At 39.4% G+C, this 27,969-nt stretch overlaps 1 protein-coding gene across 19 annotated transcripts in view; it reads left to right on the plus strand.

The window, feature by feature from the left end:
• Positions 1–11: 11 nt before the first annotated feature.
• Positions 12–27,969, plus strand: part of EPS15L1 (epidermal growth factor receptor pathway substrate 15 like 1) — an 82,088-nt gene continuing 54,130 nt past the window's right edge. For 6 of the 19 annotated variants that reach the window (XM_037886066.2, XM_043535726.1, XM_037886067.2 and 3 more), the window contains exons 1-14: positions 12–109; positions 9,553–9,594; positions 9,781–9,870; positions 11,278–11,325; positions 12,966–13,061; positions 13,459–13,521; positions 14,847–14,972; positions 16,363–16,422; positions 16,824–17,060; positions 17,831–17,988; positions 20,036–20,192; positions 25,270–25,355; positions 26,088–26,160; positions 26,860–27,021. In XM_037886066.2, coding sequence (XP_037741994.1) covers positions 80–109; positions 9,553–9,594; positions 9,781–9,870; positions 11,278–11,325; positions 12,966–13,061; positions 13,459–13,521; positions 14,847–14,972; positions 16,363–16,422; positions 16,824–17,060; positions 17,831–17,988; positions 20,036–20,192; positions 25,270–25,355; positions 26,088–26,160; positions 26,860–27,021 — 1,428 coding nt within the window. In that variant the 5' untranslated portion in view covers positions 12–79. Of the gene's footprint in view, positions 110–215; positions 270–8,959; positions 9,131–9,552; positions 9,595–9,780; positions 9,871–11,277; positions 11,326–12,965; positions 13,062–13,458; positions 13,522–14,827; positions 14,973–16,362; positions 16,423–16,823; positions 17,061–17,830; positions 17,989–20,035; positions 20,193–23,700; positions 23,764–25,269; positions 25,356–26,087; positions 26,161–26,859; positions 27,022–27,969 lie in introns of those variants that run through there. The other 13 variants (XM_037886062.2, XM_043535725.1, XM_037886065.2 and 10 more) reach the window with 7 other exon arrangements.

The raw sequence follows: 27,969 nt of genomic DNA on the forward strand, positions 1-27,969 counted from the left end.
GCTGGTCCCTTCCCCCTCCCTTCGGCGGCGCTCGCTCCGCCTTCCCCCCGCCCCGCCGCAGTCAGTCAGTGGGAGGAAGATGGCGGCGCTCATTCCCCACAGCCAGCAGGTAACCGGCCTGGCCCGGGCCAGACGCCCCACTCATGGTGGTCGGACCCCGCCAGGGGAAAACCCGGGCAGGGGGACAGGCCTCTAGGCTGCGGCCTGCAGCTGGCGAGTTAAACCGGCTTATGGCGGGGGGGAAGCTGGGCCCCATCCGGCGCCGGCGGGTCAGTGCTCGGAGCGGGGCAGGCCCCCAGCTCCCCTCAGCAGCCGGGGCAGGGATGAGCCTTTGGGGAGGGAGCCGGTCGCTGGGGGGTCTTTGAGCCCCTTGCCCAGCAGCAGGCCCTGAGGTGGAATCTCAGAGAGGGAGGATGCTCGCTGCCTCGTTGGGATGAAGATCGTTGTTGTTCCTCCCCCCAAGCTATAGGGCCTGGTATTGAACCACCGTAGGGGAAAGGGCAGCCTAAGCGTGTGGTGAAGGCACGGGACTAGGCCTCAGGACACTTTGATTCAGCTCTACTGTAGACTCCTGGTGTAACCTTACTTAAGTCAGTTCATTTCTCTGCGGGTTAGTTTCCCCCTTTGTAAAATGGAGCTAGTAGTGCCTAGTGCACAGGGATGTTGTGAGAAGTTTTGGTTTTGTTTTTTCTTTAAATCTTGAAAGGTGCTTGCATCCTGTTGTGATGGAAATGTGGGGGTCATAAGTACAGTAGAACATCTGAGTTATGAGCTGACAATCAACCACTTGCTTCATTTGGAACTCAACGTACACACTCAGGCAGTAGCAGAGACACAAACCCCCCCAGTACTGAGTTAAATGTAAACTACTAAAAAAAAAAATAAAGGGAAAGTAGCTTTTTTCTTCTGCATAGTAAAGTTTCAAAGATATATTAAATCAGTGTTCACTTGTAAACTTTTGAAAGAACCAGTGTAATGTTTTGTTCAGAGTTACTAACATTTCAGAACCACCAGCAATCTCTATTTCTAAGATGTTCCATAACTGAGGTTCTACGGTATGATAGTTAATGACACACGGTTGAAAGGCTCATTTCTTCTCACTCCTTATTAGCAAAGAGTGAGTGAGGGGAGTGGGATAATCAGGATTCTGCAGTGGAGAGAAAAGACCCTGAGCCCTTGTGAAAGGCAGGGTTGTGTTACAGGGTATAGTTTAACAAATGGGACACATTTTATTTTTAAATCTTATTAAGACAGAAATGTATAGCCAGAAGGGACCTCTAGAAGTACAACCCCCTGTGCTGTGGCAGGATCAAGTAAACCTAGACAATCCCTGACATGTTTGTCCAACCTGTTTTTAAAAAACTTCCAACGATGGGAATTCCACAAACTCCCATAGAAGGCTATTCCAGAGCTTAACTCCATTTATAGTTAGAAAGGTTTTCCTAATATCTAAAAAAACTCTGTTGCTGCAAATTAAGTCCATTACTTTTGTTCCTACTTCTGGTGGGCATATAAAGAGGATGGTGATCAACTGTTCTCTAACAGCCCTTAACATATTTAAAGCCCATTTAGTTTCCTTCCCCCCCTCGCCCCACCCCTTTCTAGAGGCTAACCATGCCCAGTTTTGTTTAAAAAAAAAAAAAAAAACAGAAAAAACCAAACCCCTACACCTTTCCTCATAGGACAGGTTCTCAGCCTTTTATAATTGTTGTTGCTTTCTGTGCTGGACTCACTCAGTTTCATTCATGCCTCTAAGGTGCAGTACATAGAATTGGACACAGTACTCCACTGAGACCCAATAGAGTGGGACAGTTGCCTCTCAGGTCTTACATGACACTCCTGTAAATACATCCAAGAATAGTTATCCTTTTTGGAAACTGCATCATAGTTGATTCATCTTCTTTGTGATCCACTAAGACTCCAGAGTCTCACCCATCCTCCTGGAGTTCTCAAAGATAGCTGGTAACAGTTCCAATATTATATCAGCTGGTTGCTTAAGTACCCTAAGATGTAATCAAGTCAGCAGGGCCCAATGAAATTCATCTCACATATCTAAATATTCTTTAGCCTGTTTCTCTATTTTGGCTTGCATTTCCTTCCCCCTTATTGTTAATATTAATTGTGCTGAGTATTTGGTCCCCATTAGCTTTTAGTACAGACAAAGGCAAGATAGGCATTAAACACCTCAGCTTTGATATCAGTTTTAACTTATTAGCTCTCCTTCCCTGCAAAATAGAGAACCTATGCTTTTATTCATCTCTTGCTCCTATTTAAAGAGCCCTCTGACTGCCTTTTATGTCCCTTGCTACAGGTAACTCATTTTGTTCCTACATGCTTGTACTGTTCCTTTGTACTCCTCCTTAGCAATTTGTCTATGTTTCCACTTTAATGACCTGACACTCAAAAAGGAATCCTACATAAAGAGCTCCTGAGACCCATATTGGCCTCTCACTAGTCTTCTCAGCTTTCCTTTGCCTCAGAATAATTTGCAGTTATGCCTTTAATATTTTCTCCTTGAGAAATTGCCAGCCATCCTGAATTCTCTCCCCCGCCATGGGCCTTACCTACCAGTTCTCTGAGTTTGTTAAAGTGGGGTGGAGTTTTAAGTCTCATGACCTTATTCCACTGCTCACTCCTTCCTTTCCTTAGAATCCTGAAGTTTATTTTATGATCACTTTCACCCAAATTGCCTTTCACCTTCAGATTTGCTACCAGTTTCTCTATGTTGGTCAGAATCAAGTCTAAAAGAACTGTCCCCTGGTTACCTCCACCTCTTTCTGGAACAAGAATGTGTCCAATACATTCCAACAACTGCATTACTTTTCTAACAGATGTCTGTGTAATTAAAGTCTCCCATTACTTCCTAGTCTTGTGCTTTGGAGATTGGTTTGTTTTATAAATGCCTCATCCAGCTCCTCTTGTTGATTTGATGGTCTGTAATAGCCACTTGCCATTATATGCTTACCTAAATTCTTAATCATGGCAGCAATATTTGGTGCTTACATAGTCCTTTCTGTCTGCAAAGCAGTTTGCAGACATTACCTAAGTGATTTCCTAGGAAGGGATAAATCTACCCAATGTCTTTAAAGTGAAACCCTGTCTTCACCACTTGCATTAGATCAGTCATGTATTTAGAATGACAACTGTATTTAGAATGACAACTGTCATTAATCTTCCAAGTGTATTTGAATATTTCTAGGCAAATCTGATCTAGATTTCAAGTGAGGAAGGCACTAGATATTACTAATGGCATTACACATTCCTGGTATTTGTCAGCAAGAAGGTTTACAGTTAACTGGGAGCTCCAGAACCCGATATGGCTGTGAAAAAAGCTAATGTCGTCTTGGGATGCATCAGGAGAGGTATTTCCAGTAGGGATAAGGAGGTCTTAGTACCGTTATATAAGGCACTGGTGATACCTCACCTGGAGTACTGTGTGCAGTTCTGGTCTCCCATGTTTAAGAAGGATGAATTCAAACTGGAACAGGTACAGAGAAGGGCTACTAGGATGATCCGAGGAATGGAAAACTTGTCTTATGAAAGGAGACTCAGGGAGCTTGGCTTGTTTAGCCTAACTAAAAGAAGGTTGAGGGGAGATATGATTGCTCTCTATAAATATATCAGAGGGATAAATACCAGAGAGGGAGAGGAATTATTTAAACTCAGTACCAATGTGGACACAAGAACAAATGGATATAAACTGGCCACTAGGAAATTTAGATTAGAAATTAGATGAAGGTTTCTAACCATCAGAGGAGTGAAGTTTTGGAATAGCCTTCCGAGGGAAGTAGTGGGGGCAAAAGATCTAGCTTGCTTTAAGATTAAACTCGATAAGTTTATGGAGGAGATGGTATGATGGGATAACATGGCTTTGGTAATTAAATATTCATGGTAAATAGGCCCAATGGCCTGTGATGGGTTTTAGATGGGGTAAGATCCAAGTTACCCGGGAAAGAATTTTCTGTAGTATCTGGCTGATGAATCTTGCCCATATGCTCAGGGTTTAGCTGATCGCCATATTTGGGGTCGGGAAGGAATTTTCCTCCAGGGCAGATTGGAAGGCCCTGGAGGTTTTTCGCCTTCCTCTGTAGCATGGGGCACGGATCACTTGCTGGAGGATTCTCTGCTCCTTGAGGTCTTTAAACTACAATTTGAGGACTTCAATAGCACAGATATAGGTGTGAGGTTTTTTTGTGGGAGTGGTGGGTGAAATTCTGTGGCCTGCGTTGTGCAGGAGGTCAGACTAGATGATCATAATGGTCCCTTCTGACCTAAATATCTATGAATCTAAGTAACTAAAAATGTTTCCACTTATATTTATTAAGTCTTCCCTCCCCCCAAGTCCCATGCTCAGGGTTCTCTCTTCTCTTGCAGTTTGTGGGACTTTACTTGGATACATAGATCCATGCGGTCTTTGCAACATAATCTTCTCTGGCTTCACATAGCTTTTAATATTTTCTAAAATGTTTCTACTTCACTTTTAAATTTCACCCCTGAAATCCATGTTCTCTTGTTTAAAGCTTTAAAAGCTCAAGCAACTTGCTGAATTGGGTTTCTGATATAAAGTCAAATAACTCTTGCTCTTGAAGTCTGACAAGTTGTGTGTAACAATCATTGTGGGAGAAACAGACCTAGTTACCTTGATGAATCTGTTCAGAAGTCAGACTTTTGCAAAATAGTTGTTTGATATTGTTTACACAACTTACTGTGCCATACAAACTCAAGTGTTCCATGTACTGGCCATGAGTAATAAGTTAAGAAACCATATTTTGCACTGCTTTTAAGAATAGCAGAGTGAAACTCCAGTGGACTTAAGTCTTCAAACAGTAGGTATCAATCAGCATGCTCAGAATAATTACTTTAGATACATTTTAGCGCTCTGAAGAAATAACATGGGTCTTTTTAAAGAGAAAACGGTTGATATAATTCCTCAAAGTGTGACAAAACACTGTGGAAACATAATTGGTTGTACAACACAATTTACCAAGTGCCTTATTATGGGAGAGAGAGTGTTACTTTCTAGCCCTTTTTTGGGCACAGATCAGAGCCCTGATTGGCCCCAAATATGTTTGTCACTGTTGCTAATTTGTATTCTTGCTAAGTTGCTAGCAAAGAAAGAATTCCAAAATTGGCTGTGGTTGCAACAAGGCTGTAGTCACACATACCCCAGATGGATAAGACATAATTTAAGAATTTTTAAGTGAAAGATGGCAAGCATTCCGTCTATTAATTCATTCTAAACAAAAATATACAAAGGAAGCAAAGGACTGTCCTTGTGGAGGCACTTTGCTTTCATGATTTTGCTTAAACTTTAGGGTAGAATTTTTTCCCTATAATCACGCTAATTGTGATAAAGCATTTCTGATCTGATAAACAATATGGCTGAGAAGCATCTAAAAGAAAACCCACTAGTGTATAAATACCATACTAGAAGTTTGTGATCTGTATGGATGTTTACAATTTAAATCTGATTAGACTCTGGCCTTTCATATCAAGCTACCATTTGTGATATCTTAGACTTCAGAGGGGAACTTTTCTTTCTTAGAACTTGGTAAATATAGTACTTGCTAAAGACTCATCTAATAAAGTAGGTAAAACAGTTTTAAAGTGGATTCATAAAATGTACCCCATATGGCAAGTCTCAGATATTTACCATACTAGAAATCCTGCTTTTATATGGTTAGTTGCACGTCTCCTTTGATGTTTGGGAGATTGTTGTTCCAAGTTCTTTTGGTATTCTCTTTTTAATAGAATTTGTACATGTTACTGAAATAATAAGTCTTCTTACAATGGACAGGATATAGTTCTTTCAACATTAATACATTTTCTAATTAGTTAACAGTGTTTAGTTTCTTTGGAAAAAGATATTTTGCCTATACAGAACTGTCAATGCATTAGTTTTATTTAAGGGAATACATATAATTGTAGAGGAAATGAAAGAACCACCTTGAATTTTTACATTTACTTCAAAATATTTTGACAAGTCATTAAGTAAAAACCCACCAAAATGGAATACAAAAGAATGGGGGGTGGGGAATGTAATATAATTTAAGTATCCTTACATGGAGGCATCCAGAATAAGACTAGACATAAGTGATTGTCAACATTTAAATGTTGACACAAATGAGCTGAATTATTTTTGTTGTTTATACAGAATGCAAAAATGTGAGGTGCTTATAATATATCAGTAATGTTCCCAGTAAATGAAGGTTTGTTACATTGTACCTTCTGTTTTATACAGTCTAAGGTTCCAGTTCTGCAAAACAGCATGTGCTTAATTTTAAGCACGTGAATAGTTGCATTAATTTTAAATCAGTAGGGCTTTCTGGTGTTTAAAGTTAAGCATGTACATGAGTGTTCACAGGATCAGGGCCTAAAAGCATGCATATAAAAATCAAATCTCAATGCTATATCAAAACAGAAAGTGGTGGTGATACCCTTTGATAAATTTAATTATGTATTTTTTACCTCACCAGCACTCTGCCAACTATTTCATCTCCCCATGGATTTCTATTAGCTTGCCAAAGAAAAATTGATACAGACCATTTCCATCTCTCCACAAATATGCACAGACACCTCCAAAAATGGTCAAAGTGAAGGATGAGCAATATTCAGCTGTGCACCAATCATAACTCAGCGTGGGAACTGTGTACTGTTGGAAAGCCAGGATTCTTCCCTTCCTAATTGCACATCAAGCACTTGCTTCTGATTCTGTTAAGACACAAGACGTGTGTGCACACCCATGTGCATAATTACAGGCGGTGCTTCCAGCTCCACCTATACTTCAGGTTACCTGACATTTCCCCTTATAAGACCCTGTTTTCAATTGCCTATATCTTTGCCAATTTTTAAATATTTGGCTTAGAATTTCCCATGTCAAGTATCTGCCTCAGCCTGCATATTTTAAGAAATTTTCAACAAAAAATGGTTCAGCCATTTCTGAGGAAATGTAGGGGGTGGGGGAAAAGTGTCATTTTGCCCATGATTATAAAACAAAAAACTGCACAATCTTACTGTTTTCTTGAGAAGCTGTAGTGCTAGTGTGCCTCCAGGAGCTTGAAATTTTGGCAAGGGGTTGCCTTTGTGTCAGGGATGAACCTTTTGCTATTCCCATGGGGAAAAATAAAAGCCCAAGTTTAGCCATCTTATAAGACTCTGGGGGGGAAAAAATCTAAGTCTGCATATGCGCAGTAGAGATTGGACTCTCGATTCTTTGAATATTCTGTCTGTACCAAGCATGTGCCAACCCAGGACTACATGGGCTGAGCAGGACTTTCCTGCCAGTTGTTGCAAGTCACTATGTCACAGACCACCAGAACTGAGACTATGGAGACTCTCTTGTTCTCTCAATGTTCCCTCTGGGGAACAGGCACTTGGGCAGCACTGAGGAGGAAACAGTTCGATTAGAATAGAGAGAATAAGCCAGACCTACGGAGGAGGGGCAGGTGTGGCAGAGAGAGCAGATTGGGACAAAGTCTGGCAAGGGGAAGATTTAGGATTGTGACCTAAGGGGAGGAGATCTGGGAGCCGAGTTGGAACACTGGCTGGGCAATGAGCCTGGGGAGGGAAGACTCACTAGGACAGCCCAGAGGGGAGACATGGACTAGCATGAAGACCCTCAGAGGTGGAGACTGGAATGGACTAGGTGAGGAGACTAGGACAAGAAGCTGATGGGAGAGAGACAGTACAGGGACAGGGTGGAGGGGATGTGACAGAATGCATTAGGCGTGGGGGAACAGGAACAGAAGGGTCAGTCCCCTCCAAAATTTGGAATGAGCCAAAGATTCAGTCTCACTGTTCCTCTGCGGTCATAAATTTTTGTGGAAACCCCTTTGCAAAATGAGTCTCATCCTCCACTAGTGACAGATCCATGAAGAGGATGTCAACTTATTAATGCTATCACTTACTCTTTTCAGATTAGCAACCGTGTTAGTCTGGATCCACAAAAAGAAAAGGAGTACTTGTGGCACCTTAGACTAACAAATTTATTTTAGCATAAGCTTGAAGTGGGCTATAGCTCACTTCATCAGATGCATTCAGTGGAAAATACAGTGGGGAGATTTACATACACAGAGAACATGAAACAATGGGTGTTACCATACACACTGTAATGAGAGTGATCAGGTAAGGTGAGCTATTACCAGCAGGAGGGGGAGAGGGGAATTTTTGTAGTGATAATCAAGGTGGGCTATTTCCAGCAGTTGACAAGAACCTCTAGCTTGAGAGGTCTGTGGTGTGCAAAGTTTCAGCCCTACTGATGACCAGTGAGGGTGCTACCTATGATTCCACATGATGGAATTTCTGTTTTCAGTTTGCTTTTTTTAAACACCTACATAATTACAAACACACAGGAGAGCTGAATTAAGATTTCAGAGGTAATTTAATTCTGGCTTTTCCTAACTTTTGAGTGTTTGACTTCATACTTTTAAATGTTTCTCTGTTTGTCCCTGTTCCAGACTAGAGCAGCACCCTAGGGCTCCTTCCCTGGAGGCAGTGTCTTCACCCTCTCAGGGCCTTTCTGGCCCAGTTCTTCAGCTGGGCTACTACAGTTCAGTTCCCCTTCTGGGGTGCCTCAAAGTCCAGGCCACTTTTTTTTTTTTTTGGGGGGGGGGGGGCAGTAGAGACCAACACCAGCCTCTACACCAGGTCCCACCCAGGGGCCCTATAGATAGCAGCCATTCACAATGTCCCTTTAAATAAACTAGGTTGCTGCTATAATTCTCTGGGCTACTTTCCCATGGTTGCCATACATTCTTCATCCTTACCTCAGGGCCTTGTCTTTATGGAGTCCTAGCAGCCAAGCTGGAGCACCATCCACTCTCCTCCAGCTCTAACAGGGAACTGAACTCATGCTAGACCTGCAGCTCTTCTTATACTGACCTGCTTGGCCCTGATTGGCTACTTCCCACACAGCCGATGTAGACCTCTCTACTGCCCTTTTCTGGGCTGGGGTGTGGCAGGCCCATAAGGCCTCATCCACCCCATCACAATGACTTTAAGTGTTGGGAAGGCTGTGGAGGGGGGGGAGAAGCTATACACGGTTTAACACTGTTTGCTGCTTTTGAATAACAGAATGTTAATGTTAAAAAAAAATCTAAACTCTCAAGTCACTGGTGTTACAGTTCTCATGGTAATGTTAATTTGGTTACATTGCATATGTTTATCTCAAACTTATGTTTCTGTATCCCAATTCTGCAAAATGGGTTCATGCAGGCAGACTTCTGTAACTCAGGATCAGGGTTAAATATGAATATTAAAGTTTATTGTTGAGAGCTTTCTGTAAGCATGTTGTGTGTCCAATTAACAATACAATCAGAACCCTAAATTTTAGATTCAGAACTTTAAGGCGTTAAATTTGTAACAATATCATAATATATGTTTTTGTATTTTAAATATGTAATATTAGTGATACTGAAATAATAATTTAAATTAATTTGTTTCATATCAGGATGTGCTTTTTTGACATTTTCTGAAAGTGGAATATGTTTGATCATGGTCCATTTTTGCTTTTCTCATTTTTTATCCCACCCACCAACCCTTTTTGTTTTTTAGCTTTCCACTGGGAATCCATTGTATGAGACTTATTACAAACAGGTATGTTTTTAATACTTTTTTTTTTTAATTGTTTTCCCCCTTTGTAAGTCTAGTTTCTTGCAGTGTTCCCTCTGCTGTGTGGTAATATTGCTCTATTATTGGGTGGTTAAGGGACAGGAGAACCTCCATTCTCCACTTTTGCTTTTGTAGCTGATATACTTAAGTCAGTTAATTTTTGTTTTCCAGGTAGATCCAACATACACAGGGAGAGTTGGGGCTAGTGAAGCTGCACTGTTCCTTAAAAAATCAGGTCTTCCAGACATTATCCTTGGAAAAGTAAGTTAAGTATGTGTGCATTTATATGGAGATACATATACATTATACAGTATTTTTTCTGTGCATTATGATCACAGCTGGTATTGAGTGAATGTGGATGTGGTTTGCTAGAGAGAGTGTGCAATACAGTGCACCTCTGATTTTTCTGAACTCCAGGTGCCTGTAGATTGGTTGTTACTCCCTTGGTTGCACTGACTAAAGCTCTGCTTCTGTGGATATTTTAAGAGCCCCAAAAAGTTTATAACACACAAGATAAAACAGTTGAGTATAAGGAAGATGAGGGGATAATTAATAATAAGGTCATATAAAGAATTGCTTGAAGAGCGAGCGCCTTGTCAGTGAGACTGTTCTGTGCACATGAGACAGCATCTTAGAAGGCACAAAGGTTAGAGTAGGAAGAGGAGACAAAGGGAGTAAGCAGTCAGACAAGATGACTGAGAAGAATGTAAGTAGCAGTAAGGGGAACTGGGAACAGAGATATTGAGATATATGGATGAGGAAAAGGAAACTGAAAATGAAGGGAAGAGACAGGAATCCACCAATGCAGGGATCCAAAGAGGGGGAATTGTGTAGGAAGCAGTGGAGGAGGAAAATGTGGACAGACAGGGGCGGGAGAGATGTGATTCTGTGAGGCCAGACAAGAGATTGTTACAGTAATCAAGGTGGGAGATGGCCAGGGATTGGATAAAAGTTTTAATGGTGGAGGCTATGAAGAAAGTGTAGATTCTGAAGATATGTAAAAGAGAAGTAACCAGTTAATCACATAATTTATTGGACTACTGGAAGACGCTTAGATACCGTGGTGATAAGGGTGATATAAGGACCTATTGAGAGGGAAAGAGACTAGCTGTGATGAGGAACGAATTAAAGATGACAGTGATTGATTAGAGATTGCACAATAAGATTTTAAATTACTAATTTTAAAACAAAATATTGGAAAATCTGTTTCTCCTTCACTTTCCTCCATGACTTATCTGTCATGAGTTCAGGATTATTGGAAGGGAGTGGGGGCTCCTCTCTACAACTGCAGGCTAGGGAGTGCAGGAAAATGCTAGATCACTGTTCTGTGTATGTTGGTTATGATGTGATCTCTAATGCAAGAGAAATTCAGATTGTAGGACGTAAGGGCCTGATCCAAAGGTCATTAAAGGTAATGGACAGACTCCCATTTACTTCAATGGAGTTTGCATCTGGTTTTATGTGAAGAAGGATTTGATTTTAAAATAAAGAGCACTTTCTTTCTTTTTTACATATACAACAATTTGAGGTTTAAAATTTTTAAAGCAAATTTGCAGTTCAAATGTTGAAATATAAAACAAACAATTCAAGTACTAATGTTTTCTATTTGAGCTTTCCAAGATAAATTACTTACAAAAATACATGTTATCGTGATTTTTATTTCCACAGATATGGGATTTGGCTGACCCAGAGGGTAAAGGGTACTTGGATAAACAGGTATATAAAATGTGCAGTGAACATGAACATAAATCTATCATATAACCATACACAGTTTGGCCCTGATTCAGGAAAGCATCCTGATTCAGGATAGTACTTAAGTTCCATTGACGTTACGCATGTGCTTACATGCTTTACTGCCTAAAGGCCTTTTTCAGTGCTTCTCATACCCAGATATGTATCTACTATTCTAAACTAATTTAATTAAAATGATTTAATATGGATAATCTGGAGATATTTCCATTAATTATTTATTATATTTTTCTGTCATTTCTTATTTGAAAAAATAAATGCACGTGTGACAGGGCGCAGTCCTTTTCTACTGTCTTCTCATTCAAATGGCTCTAATACCTCCAGTTTGTAAACACCGACATGTAGTTTATTTGTGTTTATCTCAACAACCACCCATTTACAGTCCCATGCAGCAACTCTTGTTTACAGTGACATACAAACATCATCCACGCAGAGATCTCCCTTTACCCTGGCCCTGCCTATCCTCTCCAACCCTTCTCTTTCTCTCATTTCTCCCTTACACTTCTTTCCTGTGCCTTTCTACTCTTCCAGTTAGTGAATAAATAGCTCCTTAGCTCCGTGAGCTTAGACTGATCTAGTAATTAGCCCCTGCTTCCGTCAATCAGGCCCTTCACTGGGAAAAACAAATTGGACTTACAGTGACCAGAGTGCTGGTTTGGCTGCTGATTCTCAGCACTCTGTCACAATTTATTAAAAATACTCTAGGTATTTGTAGTTAACAAAAATTATGAAAATAAACTAATCAAATACTGTAGCAAATATTGGCATTTGACAATATTTTGATATGATTAAAGTCCAAGAAATTTTTTAAAAAATTGAAGGTGAACTTCAAAGTATTAAGAAAACGTTTTAAAAATTATTTTATATCACAAATCACCAACAGACCATTTAAGCTTAAATGACAAATACATACATTAAAATATATTTAAAAAGCAATTTCTATCACTTACTTGCCAGATCTTGAGTTCAGGATTGTGTGTTTCCATTGCAAAGGCAGAACAGGGAATGCAACTGTATGCTGGCAGCTCCTATGGGTGTTTGTAATGGCATCAGTTTTTGGAAGAAAGATACAAAACGTGAACTCAGGATTTGACAAATAAATGAATGAAGAACGGCTTTTCAAATTTCGTTTTAAAATGTAATGGCTAAGTCTACCCATATATTGTTAATGATTTGGGATATTAAATAGCTTTTGCAGGTTGTGGGTTTTGGGATTGTTAAACAAAAACTTAGTTCATTTTTAAGAAAAAGTGTTTGGCAACAATGGTTTAATTGTGGGAAAGCATTTTTTAGAATGTATACAATTGATTGGGTTTCTTTCCTTAAGCCAAAAAGGCTGTACATAAAGTTGTTGCAAAGTCTCCTGTTCTTTTCTTTAAAAACCCAGCTGTAGAAATATATAAAGGTAGAAATGAATGGAAGGGGTGGGAGTGTGAGAGCAACTAATTCAACATCTCCTCAAATGTGGTTTCATCATTTAAGCAATGGTATCTGCATAGTATCATTAAAAACAATATACTGATTATCCTGCTTATAAACAGTGAGTTAGATTGCTTGTTTTTATTAACAGAATGTCCTGCATTTACTTGTTGTGTTTGAATTTGTAGGGTTTCTATGTTGCATTGCGACTCGTAGCATGTGCACAGAATGGCCATGATGTTAACTTGAGCAATCTAAACTTGACTATACCACCTCCTAAATTTGTAAGTGATATTTTAAGTTTAGAACTGAAACTTAAAATGAAAACTTGGGAAATCTTTTTTACTTTACAAATTAGTCTCATAATAGTTACAGGACATAAATTGTAAACTCTTTGGGTCAGGGATTGTCTTTTTGTTCTGTGTTTGTACAGCGCCTAGCACAATGAGGTCCTGGTTAGTGACTAGGCTTTTAGATGCTACAATAATACAAATAAATAATAATAATAATAATAATAATATGACATTTAAAGTTTTTGTTATTTGGTTAAGATATGCAAGAGTTTGTTTTTCATTTCAGTATAACAAGTGAAATACTTCATATCAATAGCCATATGTAAAACATTTAAATATTAAAGAGAAAGCTACATGTGCATAAACATATTTATTTTTTTCATTTTAGCATGACACTAGCAGTCCCTTATTGATCACACCTCCTTCAACAGAGGCTCACTGGGCCGTTAGGGTAAGTGTTCAAGACAGTACATTTGAATCCATTCTTTAAATGTAAATTCTGTTTCTGGCAGCTGTGTTTGATAGATTAATTTTACCAAGAGAACATACTTCCTACTTTGGAATACCTTCCTTTATTGAAGCAGACATGTGAACATTACACAGTACCGAATATGGATTTTTATATATTTCTATATTGAATATAAGTATTGTTACAAGTCTCTGTCAGCATTTGGTATAATATTTGTAAGAAGCATTGTCCAGGACATGAGGGTTATGCCCTAAGATTTTTATCTTATGCCTATCTGCCAGAGTCAGAGCAGAAGGCACTTTGAGTTAATGTTTGATCTAAAGCAGTGGTTCTCAAAGCCAGTCCCCCCCGCTTGTTCAGGGAAAGCCCCTGGCGGGCCGGACCGGTTTGTTTACCGGCCACATCCGCAGGTTCGGCCGATCGCGGCTCCCACTGGCTGCGGTTCGCCGCTCCAGGCCAATGGGGGCTGCAGGAGGGGCGGCCAGCACGTCCCTTGGCCCACACCGCTTCCTGCAGCCCCCATTGGCCTGGAGCGGCAAACCGTGGCCAGTGGGAGCTGCGATCGGCTGAACCTGCGGACATGGCAGGTAAACAAACCGGTGCGGCCCGTCAGGGGCTTTCCCTGAACAAGCAGTGGACCAGCTTTGAGAACCACTGATTTAAAGAACAATGAAGCACTTCACCAATCCCATCCCCAAGTATTAGTTTGGAACTTGAACCCACAACCTTCTGAGATTATGATTTCTTTGGTGCCTGCTGTATGGTCTAATGAAAACAGTAATTTTTGCTACATATCCTATATTTATAACTTAATTTTCTAATTTTATGTTATAAATGTAAAATAAAATTTCTGCTTGTAGAAAATTTAAATTATCAAATCATTTAAATAAAGGTTTCTAGTTTGTATATTATATTATAATGTAGAAAGCTAAATCTTTGGAGGTAACACTTCTTAGTAGTGTAAATGATCTCTGAAAGTTTCATAACTTAAAATCTGGGCACCAATATGTGAATCAAAATGCTTTGTCTTTCTAGAACACTAGAGAGATGCATATTGTAACCCAGTCCTGTAATTTCCAGAAAGCTTGTTTTCATACTGGGAAAAATAAGGTCCTAAAGCCTGTTCCATGAGTTTTACATCAAAATACAGCACAGTGTTTAGGATATAGCTTACAGGTGTGTGCTGGGAAACTAGGAAGTTAAAATGATAAATTACTGACCAGTCACTTAGTTTCTTGCAAGATTTAATTTTCGACACTCACACAGGCACACTTTTTTACTTATTCAGGCTATTTCTTACCAACTAGGTGGAAGAAAAAGCAAAATTTGATGGTATTTTTGAAAGCCTTTTGCCAGTAAATGGTTTACTTTCAGGAGACAAAGTAAAACCAGTACTGATGAACTCAAAGCTACCTCTTGATATCCTAGGAAGGGTAAGTGTGTGGCAAATTTTCCTAACCATTTTTTAATGTAACTTCTCTTTCTAGTGAAATTAAATATGTAATATAAGTCATCATAACAGCATTACTTTAAATGGAAGCAATAGTTCAGATCTAGGCCAAGATTTTTAAAAAATGGCTGCCTAAAGTTACGCTCTCTAAACCATTATTTAGACACTTAAATAAATAGTCCTTTTAAAAGCAAAACAACAAAAAATCTTGGCCCTAGGCTGGACCAGCTTAATTTGTCTTGTATTCTTTCAAGACCAAGAACTTGAATTTAAAAATTATTAAATTGAAAAGCAAGTCAGTTTAAAAGGAAAGTGAATGCCTCTTGGTTAGAAAAGCTGTCGTCACCTAAGCAATAATGCCTTTTAGGGCATTATATCCTACTAGCTTTTTTTTCCTAACTAGGAGCTATTAAACCAACTGTAAATATAAACTCCAGCTATCATGCATGTACTCTGGAACAGGTTGTTCTGTGAAAGCATCAGTAAACCAAGGGTTTTAAATAGTGTTGCCTTGTACTTTTGTTACACATTCTGTACTATTTTTGAGCAATAGCTTTGAACTTCTGGGGCTCCCCTCACAAATATGTAATACGTGCAGTAAACATCCCTAAACAGTTTTTCTTTTCTTTTCTTTTCAGCCATATTCTTAATTATATACACTAGTCCACAGAGAAGTGTTCTGTGCCAGGGCCAAGTTTGGGTTCCAACTAGTTCAGCATGAGCCCCATCTCTCCTGAAATATGCTTTCATTCTGACCATGAAAGACCACTTCCTTCTTTGCCTTGATGTGAATGAAAAGTGATTTGTTTAATCTTGCACTTGAACATTATGCTGCACTTGGTGTTAAAAGGCTTCAGACTTAGCATTATTATTTCTTTTTTGGTGATGTCTAGGCTCTATATAAATGAAACAGTCCTGCCCCAGGTAGCTTACAGTTTAAATAGACAAGACAGATAAAGTGTGGGAAAGGAAACAGCCACAAGAAGATAAAGAGACTTGCTTAAAGTCACACAGCAATCTATGCCAGAGCTGGGAAATAGAGCCCACGTCTCCTGCATCCCCATCCTGTCTCCTCTCCATGGTACCACACAGCCTCTCCATCATAATCATATTAGTTATGATGACGTAGGCTGAAGTATAAGTGCTAGAGCAGATGAGACTTTGTATCCCTTTGTGCCTCTTGTCAGCCCCAAACATATACTTCCATGTATATTACCATAACTAATATGATCTTCAGAAAATGCACCTCAAATTTCTAGAGGGCATTAACATTCTTAAAACATTTAATGTTTTCTGACCTACTTATTAACTTATACTTTAATAAAATTGGTTGTAACATGTTCTTCAACTTTAATTTTTGTCAAATACTGTAGGTCTGGGATCTCAGTGATATTGACAAAGATGGACACCTGGACAAGGATGAATTTGCTGTGGTAGGTTTTAAATTCTGAATTCATTAAAAGTTTGACAAAGCAATGTATAGGTGTTATTGCTTCCTTGAACTTAGTCTTGAGCATTGCAAACTCCTCCTTTCTGGCTGCTCATTATTCACACTGTGCCGTACTCCAGATCATTCAAATTACAGCCACTAAAATGGTCTTCTTCCTTGAAACCCTCCTCTGGCTCTCCCTTGCCCAGAGTATCAAGTTTAAATGTTTTGTCCTGCGTTCAAAGTCCTGTACAGCTCTGCTTTGACCTGTATTTCTGATCTTTTCTCTTATCATGTTTATCTCCTTCTCTCTAATATTTTGGACGCTTACCATTGGAAACTTTTTGTTGTGTGTTCCTCTCTTCATTGGTGTATTACAGATATTTTTACCTTTTGCCTTTGCAGGCAATGCATTTGGTATATAGAGCTCTTGAGAAGGAGCCAGTTCCCTCAGTATTACCCCCCCCACTTATACCACCTTCCAAAAGAAAGAAGACGCCAGTTTTTCCTGGTGCAGTTCCTGTTCTTCCTGCAAGTCCTCCACCTAAAGATAGCCTTCGTTCTACCCCATCCCATGGCAGTGTAAACAGCCTGAATAGCACAGGAAGTTTGTCACCCAAACACAGCATCAAGCAAACACAGGTACACATCTCACGTTAATTTTTATATCCTTTGCGATGAACTGTGCAAAACAGTGAAATGACTTTTTGCTGGATCACTTTTCTTTCCAAGGAAAACACTTTTTTGAGAGAAAGTATTTTATGTTTTGAAAACAAATGATGTCACAGGATGTGGGGAGAGCTGAATGTTAAAGGGTGAATTCTCTTTTAGTATGAATCTTACTGGCATGACCAGTAGGTTGGGCTCACAAAAGTGGGAGCTTGTCCCTGCATCAGCCCTAGCAGCAGTGTAGGGATGGATGTGCGCCCTGGACTCCAGTATGGATCTCCTGAGTTGCAGTGAAGAGTACTGTCAATAAGCACACCTGTCTGGAGTGTTAGTAAGTCTCTAAGTTAGTAAGTTAGACAAAGCCCTGGCTGGGGTGATTTAATTGGGGATCGGTCCTGCTTTGAGCAGGGGCTTGGACTAGATGAACTCCTGAGGTCCCTTCCAACCCTGATATTCTATGATTCTATGATTTTTATAAGTAGGAAGAATGTACCCAGTTTATGAACATTCTGTTTCTCAGTATTTGTGAGATGGTCACATACAATATTAATCTTGATACGTTACTGAAGTGAAGGGAAATGTCAGTGGACTCTTTATAGGCTTGATCCTACAATATGTTGTGCACCTCTCAATTTCTGTGGGCATTGAGGGTACTCAGCATTATGCACAGGTGAGCCCTCAGTGTATTAATAAAGGTTGTGTTTGGTTTTGGCTAAAGTAAAAAAAACCTTTTTGTTTTTCAGCCATCTGTGAATTGGGTGGTACCATTGTCTGATAAGGTGCGATACGATGAAATTTTCTTAAAAACTGATATGGACATGGATGGCTATGTGAGCGGCCAAGAAGTGAAGGATATTTTTATACACTCAGGGTTGTCTCAGAATCTTCTAGCACATATATGGTAAGAATTCATCATCAGTTGTTTTGATTTTGCTTTCATTTGATTTTTTTTCAGCTAGTTGACTCTAGGAAATAGCATTTTTCATCCAGAAATGTGATACTAGCAATCCCCTTGTTGACTGCCACTGCTATTCTTCTTCATAGCTGTAGGGCTTCTTTTACCATACTATCTCAACAACATTTCATAGATTTATAAGTAAGGATAAATTCTCTCAAGGAGAACAACCAAATCAATTTTCTTCCCTTCCTCTCATATTCAGATTAAAGCTTCTTATTTGATGGGGTAACAAGCTTTATCGATGGGTGGAATCAAATATGATATATCTTGACTTTAGTAAGGCTTTTGATACTATCTCAAATAACCTTCTCATAAACAAACTAGATAAATGTGGCTTGGATGAACCTATTATAAGGTGGGTGCACAAGTGGCTGGAAAACCATACTCAGAGTAGTTATCAATGGTTCACAATCAAGCTGGAAAAGCATACTGAATGGGGTCCCAGAGGGATCTGTTCTGTATTCAGTTCTATTCAATATCTTCATAAAGGATTTGAATAATGGCAAAGAGAGTACACTTTTTAAATTTGTGAACGATACCAAGCTGGGAGGGGTTCCAAATGCTTTGGAGGACAGGATTAGAATTAAAAATGATTTTAACAAACTGGAGAAATGGTCTGAATTAAATAGGATGAAATTCAATAAGGAGAAATGCAAACTACTACACTTAGGAAGGAATAATCAACTGAACAAACACAAAATGGAAAATGACTGGCTAGGAAGGAGTACTGCAGAAAAAGATGTGGGGTTATAATGGATCACAAACTAATATGAGTCAACAATGAAATACTGCTGCAAAAAAAGCAAAAGTAATTCTGAGATGTATTAGTAGGAGTGATATAAGCAAGACACAAGAAGTAATTCTTCCATGCTACTTAGCATTGATAAGGCTTCAACTGGAGTATTGTGTCCAGTTCTAAAAACCACACTTTGGGAAGGATGTGGACAAATTGGAGAAAGTCCTGAGGAGAGCGACAAAAATTATTAAAGGTTTAGAAAACATGATGTACGAGAAAAGATTTATAAAATTGAGTTTGTTTAGTCTGGAGAAGAGAAGATTGAGGAAGGACATTAATGGCTATTAGCCAGGATGGGTAAGGAATGGTGTCCCTAGCCTGTTTGTCAAAGGGTGGAGATGGATGGCAGGAGAGAGATCACTTGATCATTACCTGTTAGGTTCACTCCCTTTGGGGCACCTGGCATTGGCCACTGTCGGTAGACAGGATACTGGGCTGGATGGACCTTTGGTCTGACCCAGTATGGCCATTCGTATGTTCTTATGACATAGCAGTCTTCACGTATAAAAGGTTGTTATAAGAGGAGGGTGATAAATTGTTCTTAACCACTGAGGACAGGACAAGAATTAATGGGCTTAAATTGCAGCAAAAGAGATTTAGGCTAGACATTAGGAAAAACTTCCTAACTGTAAGGGTAGTTAAACGCTGGAGCAAATTATCCAGGAAGGTTATGGACTCTCTGTTATTGGAGGTTCTGAAGAACTGGTTAAACAAACACCTATCAGGGATGATCTAGATAATACTTAGTCCTGCCTGGACTAGGTGACCTATGAAGGTCCCTTCCAGTCCTACATTTCTATGATACTGTGATGCTACTTGGAAGGCATTCAGAGAGATCTATGAAACTTTGAAAACATAACCCTCCTTATCATGTCTCTGTAATGGTGGCATAAGTGCAATCAGTACTCATATAGGCTATTCCATGAATGGGGAACATTTTAGCAGTCCTATCACTCAACTGGCTAAAAAGTCAAAGGCATTTTTTCCAAGAAAACGATGATGTTTCATTCAGCTAAGTGCATCTAATAAAACATTCATAGCTCAGCGTGTAGAACTTTTCCACTGAGGAAATGGGCTCTGATGAGGCTGAAACAACAATAAAATTATATGTATCTCAGATTTCATTGTATTAATAATAGTTGTTTGGTTTATAACACATTTTGACTTATGATAAGAATAACCAATTTCTAACAGGGCTTTGGCAGACACAAGACAGATGGGAAAGCTAAGCAAAGATCAGTTTGCACTAGCCATGTATTTCATTCAACAGAAGGTCAGTAAAGGGATTGATCCTCCACAGGTGTTGTCCCCAGATATGATCCCTCCTGCAGAGAGGAATACTCCCATACAAGTAAGTAATTGGTTATTAATAAATATATTGCTCTACTGGACCAATATGTGCTTTGAAAGTAACTAGCTTTGAGAGCTGTTAATTTTTTATTTATATTTTGTAACACATGGAATTGTTGAATCTTTAACTTGCAAGAATGTTTGTCTATCTTCTGTTTATAACTGAGTTCCAGATTTCAAAAAATGCTTCATGAATTGGTTATAAATTGTAAAAATTCTTACTAAATGAGTTGTCTGTTACCTTGGTAGCTTTCAAAAATATGAGGCCAGTTTCACAATTACCAGAGGGAATCCTACCTTGTGACTGGAAAAATTCCAGTTTAAAATTTTTATTAAAAAATATATCTTTCATCACAAAAGTGGTGGTGATAGGAAGAAGGGGAGAGGGAGTGGGAGCAAAATGAGAGACACAGTCAAGCAAATAGACAAGGGCAAAGGTTTTTCTGTCAGGACAGAGAGGAAAGAGTATATCTTGTAGACCTTGTGGAGGAAGAAGTGGCATGATTTGGACACAGCCTAGATTTTGCAGACTCAGAGAAAGAGGAGAAATTAAAGATGTCTACCAGATTGCGAGCCTGAGCACAGGAATGATAGAGGTGTTGTCAAACAGTGAGAGAGAACAGAGGACTGGGGGAATTGCTTTGGAGTGAAATCAAATTCAATTTTGGCCACATAAAATTTAACAGTGAGACATCTGGCAGGTGTCATGAGATAGAAAGAGACTGAGAGATGGGATTGGAGGAAGGCGAGTGTGAAGTGGAGGTAGATTTATTTATTATTTGTGTTGCAGTAGCACCTTCAAGCGCCAGCCAGGGACGTTGGCTCAGTTTTGCTAGGCACTGTACACACACAATATAAAGAGAGTCCCTTCCCAAAAGAGCTTACAATCTTAGCATACGATGAGAGGCAATAGGTGGAAAAAATAAACAAGTGGGGGGGAGGGGAGTGACTGGCGAAAAGATGGTACAGTAGAACTTCAATTTTATGAACGCTAATCATACCAGCACCAGTGATACAAACCATTTTTCCCTAGAGAGGGGAAAAAAATCCCACATAATGTAAATAAATGTCAATGAAGAACAGGTTGACAGCCCTTCACATCCCAGTGCCTTCAGTGCACTGGAAATCACTTTGCTATGGTTTGAAAGACAAAAAGAGGGCAATGCACCGTATCATAGTGTACTTGTGCACCATACCTACTGTAATTTTCAGATGTTAAATTTTATGAATTTTTCAATATTATGAACTCCTCAATCCACAGTTAAGTTTGTAAAATAGGGGTTGTACTGTAATTGAAATGAATGTCTATGAAATCCATGTGAGTGAATGAGGTCGCTCAGAAGTAGGGAATAAAGGGTGAGGCAAGGACAGAACCTTGTGGCAGTGTTCTCTATGTAAGCTGTGCAGCCATGCTGCTCACATCTCCTCTGTGCAGCTTCAGCAGGGATGTGGTGCGGCCCTTTAAGAACCCACTTTGCTCGTTCCCCCTGTTTTGATGACAGGGTGCATACCGTCCTATTTATTCCCTACAAGGGGAGTGGAAGCCCTTCAGGTCTTTGGGGTACACTTCAGGACACCCATTACGTATGAGCTCAGGTGAGGGGCCTGGCCAGGCTCTGCAGTGCCAGCCCAGGTCAGTGGAGGTTCTGGAGCTGTGCTCTGATGTGGTCAAAGCACGCATGCACACACACACCTTGCCTGGCAGTTGGTTTCCAGGAATGCAGTCATTCCTGCTGCCGAAAGGCAGCAGAGGAAGGAACTGCAGACTGGGCCCTTTTATGCGAGTGCCCGGGGGTGAGGGAGGGGGAGGGGGTGTCTGAAACCCCCAACCTAGGGGAGGTGTGTCTGACATCACTTCCTGCCCACCCCACATGCCTGGTCAGGCTCCTAAGGCTGCTTCAGAGTGAATCCAAGGGACAGGAACTACTAGTGTGTGCTACTGGGGATGAGCCACCAAGGAGTAGCCCCCCCCGAACACCCTTCACTCCCCCAACACACCTTTACATACACACACACACACACACACACACACACACACACACAATTCCCCTCCCCCTTCGTACACACTACTCACTTTGAAAATTAAAAAAAGTATAAGCTTGCCCAAGGCCAAAAATATAGTGCTTCGTGAAGATGGTAGCTTGCTTAGTTTAGGGGAAAAAAAGGTACAGTGAACATTGCTTCTGGGAGTCCTACAGAAAATGGGAAATGAGAGAAGGATCCCAAAAGAGATCCTCTTCCTCCTTCTCTGGATCTTTCTTGGTGTATAAGGAGAGGTCAGCATCGCAGACACTATAGGAGGACAAGATGTCAGGAAGATATGACTGACACACATCTTTAGGAAATCATAAATGATGACGAGGCATCAAATAAACAGACGGCAGCTCACTTTTTTGCATTATAGTACAGCTAAACAGAAGAGCTCTGAAATAGGGTATATTTTTCTTTCTGCATACTCATCTTACACCATAATAGTTAAGCTTTCTTGTTTAAATATTTATTTTTTTATTTATTTGAAACCCTTTCCCTTTTTTAACTGGTTTGAATGAAATGGACTTCCTAATGAGTTGACCTGAAATGTAGGAAGCGGCCATGCTGAGCATTGAGACAGAAAGGGAAAAACTCAGCAAACTTAGAAAGGAGGACTGAATACTGAATTTGAAGGTCTTGTAGAACTAATAGTCTAAACATGAATTATAGCTCTGAATGAAGTCTGAGATTAAGAATTTTACACAGATGCCACAAAGGAAGTCCTACAAGATGAACAGAAAACTATCATAGAAACAGCTGGGATGAAGAAACCAGAAAAATGTTAAGTCCTGTTTTAAGAAATTAGAAGATCACTAAAGAAAATAAGGGAATTTGAGAAGTTGACATTAGAACCGATATGAAATAGATGGACCTGTGCAAGACAATGAAAATAACATAGGAATTGCCAAAGCAGATCAGATCAATGATTGAGTTAGTCTGGTGTCCTGTCTCTGAATGTAGCAGTACTAGATGCTTTCCTTGAAAGTATAAAATCCTGTTAATGGGAGAAATTATTTCTTAATTCCTGGCAATTAATGGTTTATTCCCTGAAGCATGAGGGTAACCCTTATGCCTTTTAAATATTAGTGGAATGAGCTGTATTAAAAATACTCTACATTATTCACATAAATGTCTAATTCTTTTCTAAATCCTACTATGCTTTTTATCTCAATAGCTTGTAGCAGTGAATTCTACAGGTGGTCAAAGCATTGTGTGTTTCTGGGATTGTAGGGGGAGAATTTCCTTTTATCTGTTTCAAATGTATTTCACCCTTCATCTGTGGGCCTCCTTGACACTCACATTGCCCTTGTCCAATGCATACAATGCACTTGTCATGTCACCACTTACAGTTTTTTCTGTAAATGAAATAGTCTTAATCTTTTCATTCTCTCCCCAAATGGAAATCTTTCCAGGCCTGTGACCATTTTTGTTGTCATTCTCTGAAGCTCTTCTATTTCTCCTATATCCTTTTTCTGTAGACTCTGTCAGGTTACTTGACCCCTGTAGGAACTGAGATCTCAGCGCTAACAGAAATGCGTCGTGTGAGTAATTCAACACCCCAAAGAATGCAAATTTGTTTGTGTAGTCCAGTTGTAACTTTGAGTTCTTTATTTCTGTCTCTTTCCCCATCTCTTCAGCACTAGTGCCCTATGACACCTAACAGTGTGGTGATGTCATTACAATCTGAACCTGCCACTTCTGGCTGTTTACCCAGTGGTAGGAGCTCCTTCAGCAATCTGAGATCCATTAATTTTTCAAGCACTTGTTTTGACAGGTAGCTCAATGTTGGCATATTAAATTACTAGGTCCGTAATTTACATTAAATTGCTGCCAATAAATATACCCTGGTGCAAGAACCTTAAAACTTCCCACTCATTCTTTAATTCATTGGTTCATATTTTTGATTTGCTATGTTTGTAGTTAAATGTAGCATGAAAAAAACTGCACCTTATCTGAGTGTAGTGTATTAACTTTTTGTTCATGTTGACTAGTGGGCTGTATTTGTCTAAGGCCTTGTCTCTACATGGCCACTTACAGTGCAGAAACTTTCTTCGCTCAGGGGTGTGGAAAAAACCCCTGAGCAATGCAAGTTTCAGTGCTGTAAAGTGGCAGTCTCCATGCATGTTTGTACTTAGAAAATATGAGTAGTGTTAGAGAACAGGGAGCTGTTGTCTAGTAACTCCAAAGACTTAGTATCTAGGTTTTCCTTACGCTCACCTGACCCCAACTAAACATACATGCCAAAGGATCCCTCATCTTCCCAAAGTAGGGTCTTACGCTGTTAAATCATGTAAGTTGGGAACTCAGGTCACCTATTCCTTCATTCTGAGTTGCTAGTTTCTGCTAAAAAATACCACATATTTTCTGTTTAAAAAGAAAAAAAGCCCATTTTTCTCATCATAGTAGTTAGAAGCCTTTTGCAGTGTATTGTTTAAAAATATAGTTAAATACTGTAGATGTCCTGATTGTCAAACAGACAATGAAAGCTGAGAGGATTCGGTTTACAGTTCTCTCTCAAATACTGTCACTTTTCAGAGGAATAGAAATGCTGATTTTAATTCCACTTAAGGCCAGATCTTGAGGTTCTTCCTCAGTGAACATTTAATGAGCATTTCCTTGCTTAAGAAGTGAGAGAAAACTTTTGAATCTGGCCTCTTAACTTCCAATATACTCTGTGTTTGGTGATGAATGCCTGACACTGTAGCTTCTATAATCCTGGCCATTGAAATCAACACAAAAACTCCTGTTGACTTCAGGGGTGTCAGGGTTTCACCCATGAGTTTTAATCCTACTTCTTGAGCAAGTCCCTTAACTTCTCTGTGCCTCAGTTAACTCATCTGCTAAAGGGGATAAATGATACTCTTCTACCCCACAGAGAACTGTGAGGCTTGCTCATTTGCTGTTGCAAAATACTTTGTGTTCTCTGATGGAAGGTGCTAGAGAAGTGTAAAGTGAGGGGTGGATCCTCTGTCCTCAGTCTTTGCCCAGAATGCATTCCTGTTCTTAATTTGGCTTGCTTTATAATGGAATACTTTGATTTCTTACAGGATAGTTCAAGTTCTGTTGGCTCAGGAGAATTTACAGGGGTGAAAGAACTCGATGATATTAGTCAAGAGATTGCACATCTGCAGAGGTAAATATAGTGGACTGTTAAAGTTTAGTATTCTGAACCTGGGAAATGGAGGATTTTCCTCACTAATGATGGCTCTTAACAAATTGCATAAGAGTTTCTAACCTCTGCGCCCTCCAAAAAAGAGGAAACCTTGCATTTATTGGTTCCACAGATTCTTGTTTTTTAAAAAAAGTGTGTGTGTATATCTGGTACAATCAAAAATAGGATCCCATCACTTTTTATATAGCTGAACCCAATTGTTCACTGTATTTTTTTATTTATAGCCAGAGTAGTTCATTCTGAAATGTCACTCTGAGGTAAGTAAAGTAAATTTTGCACAAACTAAAACCCTCCTTTTCATTTAAATGGAACCACTGAATCCCTGATTAGCAGAACAGTTTCAGTATTTCTTCCCTTTTGGTTACTGGTGATTATTACTCCCATTGGTCCTATATTGTCTCTTGAATGTTAACAGTTCAGGCGCCTTATCTGGCTGTCATTGACGTTAATGATAACTCCCACTGATTACACTGAGAGCAGGAGCAGTGCCTAGAAAGTTTACTCGGAGTCTAGCACATCAAGTGGGGGAAATCAGTCTTTCAATATGAAAAAGAATATTTCTTAATTACTTCTTGAAAGTATGTAGGATTGCTTTTTCATCTGTGCATTGTTTACAAAAGAACATTTAATTGATTTTTTGTAAAATCCTGTCTTATTTTAATTGTATCAGTCATGTGAATGTTTTCCCTACAGAGAAAAGTATTCACTAGAGCAGGACATTAGAGAAAAGGAAGAATCAATTAGACAGAAAACCAATGAAGTTCAGGTAAAAACTCTGGATTATTATTAATGACATTTCTTTAAAATTCTACAGGATGCACCAACCACGTTTTAAACAGTTTTTTTTTTTTGTTCCCCCCCTCCGCCCCCCCACTACTTCCTTTATGAATTCATCTGGGTAATGTTTATTCTGACACTTGGGGAATAACTTGTAGCAATGATTTCATTTTTCTGTGCACTGTAGAAAATATTTTGTTTTGATGCTGGTTAGTGTAAAATGCAGATAGTATAGAATATAATAGAAAATGTTTCTCTTTGTTAATGCTTCATTAATACGGTTTAAACAACATTGTGAAGGTATCCATCTAAATACTGAAATTCATGTTCTCAAAATTATATATAATAGGCTTAGAATAGCTGAAATTCTTGTCTTTTGAGACTCTTCTCCCATCGCCTGGACTTTAGTTATAGTTATATATAGTTATATTTGTTATATAAGTTATAGTTATATATAGTTATATTTGTTATAGTAGATTACTCCTGAGTGCTGAAGTGCTGGCAGGTTTGGGGTTTTTTTTGATCTGTTTACAAAAAGCACTGAAACCTTTGAGTGGGGGAAATGCTATAGGCAACACAGGCAGGTTGACTTTGGGGTTTGCCTACTTCAGTATGTCTCTTTAAGCTTAACCGCTTGTCACAGGACATCAGTTAAGTGTAGTCTATAATGTTGTGGATCTTTTTTCAGGAACTGCAGAATGATTTAGACAGAGAAACAAGTAACTTGCAAGAACTGGAAGCTCAGAAACAAGATGCTCAAGACCGTCTAGATGAAATGGACCAGCAGAAAGCCAAACTGAAAGATATGCTAAATGATGTGAGGCAGAAATGCCAGGAAGAAACACAGATGGTGAGTGTGTATTAATTCTGGAGGTGATCATGCATATTGCATCTTTTATTGGGGGACTTTGCTCTTAATCACCTATACCATACGAATACACGCAGGTCCAGAAAAGGGCTTTATTAACTTGAATAGCTTTTCTAACAGTCATGAATATTTATTGAGCACCATACAATACGTGAAAAGCATGGTCCCTCTCCACAGGAACTACCGTCGTTGGGCACTGATGCAGGTAGTGGCAATGTTTATGAAAGATTATCATACCAGTGTTTCAGGAGAGAAATATGTTTTGAGGAGAGATACAGTAAAGAGAAGTTACTTTTTGGTGCATGAAAGAGGTGTGTGTGGTTGGAGTTCCAACATGGGGGAGCAGCATGGAAGAAGGTGCAAAAAGTTGAGGCGAGAGGAAGATTAGGAGAAAGGGTAGGGTGGAGCAAGGAGAAGGGGGAATTTAAGGGAATGAGAGATGCCAATTGAGTTCTTTGCGTCCATCTTCACTGCAGAGGATGTGAGGGAGATTCCCATACCTGAACCATTCTTTTTAGGTGACCCATCTGAGGAACTGTCCCAGATTGAGGTGTCAGTAGAGGTGGCTTTGATTAAATTAAATTGATAAACAGAAATAAGTTGCCAGGCCCAGATAGTATTCACTCAAGAGTTCTAAAGGAACTCAAACATGAAATTGCAGAACTACTAACTGTGGTATGTAACCTATTGCTTAAATCAGCTTTTGGACCAGATGACTGGAAGTAGTTAATGTACCGTCTATTTTTCAAAAAGGCTTCAGAGGCAATCCTGGCAAGTACAGACTGGTAAGCCTAACTTCAGTACCAAGCAAATTGGTTGTAACTATAGTAAAAAACAGTATTCTCAGACAGGTAGATGAATGCAATATGCTGGGGAAGTGTCATGCCTCATCAATCTATTAGAATTCTCTGAGGGCCTCTGTCATGCTGT

Source organism: Chelonia mydas, chromosome 25 (genome assembly GCF_015237465.2).
Source record: "Chelonia mydas isolate rCheMyd1 chromosome 25, rCheMyd1.pri.v2, whole genome shotgun sequence".
Classification (NCBI taxonomy): Eukaryota; Metazoa; Chordata; order Testudines; family Cheloniidae; genus Chelonia; species Chelonia mydas.